This window comes from Propithecus coquereli, unplaced genomic scaffold (genome assembly GCF_000956105.1).
Source record: "Propithecus coquereli isolate 6110/MARCELLA unplaced genomic scaffold, Pcoq_1.0 Scaffold42, whole genome shotgun sequence".
NCBI lineage: Eukaryota > Metazoa > Chordata > Mammalia > Primates > Indriidae > Propithecus > Propithecus coquereli.
The window spans coordinates 126,605-127,978 of NW_012149952.1; the positions used below are offsets into that span (position 1 = coordinate 126,605).

General features: G+C 51.4%; 1 protein-coding gene across 1 annotated transcript in view; it reads left to right on the forward strand.

The window, feature by feature from the left end:
• The window catches only part of LOC105817506 (carcinoembryonic antigen-related cell adhesion molecule 1-like), a 15,379-nt gene that overhangs the window by 3,115 nt on the left and 10,890 nt on the right, over positions 1-1,374 (forward strand). Inside the window, exon 3 of the mRNA XM_012653216.1 lies at positions 1,325-1,345. Within this exon, the coding sequence (XP_012508670.1) occupies positions 1,325-1,345 (21 nt within the window). The remainder of the gene's footprint in view (positions 1-1,324; positions 1,346-1,374) is intronic.

Here is a 1,374-nt window from a genome sequence, read left to right on the forward strand (position 1 = left end):
GTCCCTTCCTGCTAACCCTGTGGACAGACCCACCTCCCAGGCAATAGTAAAGGCACAGAAATCAGTCAGAGCAGCTGCCCCTGCCAGGCTCCATCACAAGCCAATGTCCCCAGGTCACCAGGAGAACAACCTTCCACTGTGTCCCCAGCCAGGGCTCTTTCCTTCTGTGAGGCCAAAAAGTGGGACAGGCCATGGGACAAGGATGGGTGACCCTCCATCTGCTCTCTACACTCCCTCACCAGGGGTCAGAGGAGAAAGACAGGTCTGCAACCCCCAAAGCCACAGGCTCATTTCACCCACGAACTCCTGACTGCAGCCTCGTCCTGGAGTAGGGCTCACATCCTCCATGGTTCCTGGGACAGTTCCAGGTGGAGCTGGCCAGACCGGTGCTGTCTGAGGGGTGACAGCCTGCTCGAAAAACACCTGTGTCCCTTATGATGACACCGATACCAGAAGGTGGGGTCCCTGAGATGGTGAGATGCACGAGCCAGGGTGTCTCACTTAGAATCTGCTCAGTTTGCACAAATTTGACCAAACCCTAGTTGTGTTTCCTGAGGTCAAGAGAAAGGAAGAAAGCATTTCACATGCCTTGTGGGGCTCCTCCACATTTTGCCTAACTCTCCACGGGAATTAGGGACGTGGAACTCTTTCTAAATTTATTACCATCACACATATCACTTCTCCTAATTTGGTATCTTTCTCTTCTTATTACTGTTGAGACACCTCAGACTTCCCTCTGACCAGTTCTGTCCTCCTAACGCCATTCGTGGTCTCTCTGTACCCAGGGAGTCACTGATTCCAAACCGACTTCAGCATCTTCCTTTGAGCGTAATGTGACCTGCTGGACTTCAGAGCTTGGTCCAAGACCTCGTCGTGCTCTCTACAGAAATACTCCTCTCAGCAATTGGCCTTAGATCCTGAGTATTAATAATACTTTTCAGATATGGTAGAAACTTAACTTCTCATTTTCCTATCCCATCTTCCCAATACATGAGGTCCATGAGTCCAGATTCCAGCACGTTCGTGCTCCCCCCTTTGCACCAGTCAGGTCTGCGTTTGCAAACGTCCACATGTGTTTCCGAATGATCCATACACAGTCCTCAACTGCCCTCTGCAGGGGGACAAGGGACATTAAAGACCAACATCAGGGAACATGGTTCTGCTCCAAAGCCACCAGCTCCTACCTGTCCCTCACTGTTTTCTAGATCATTCCTTGGATTCTGCTCTTTTAGGAGTCACTGGCTGATGTCAGTTACCATCAAGCAGCTGGGAAAAACTGCCCCCACCTGTGGCCCCACAGCCTGACTACTGAGCTGATCTCCAGGCTGCCTCCTGCTCTCCCTGCGTTATTTGTGCTCAAACACCCAGTCCCAG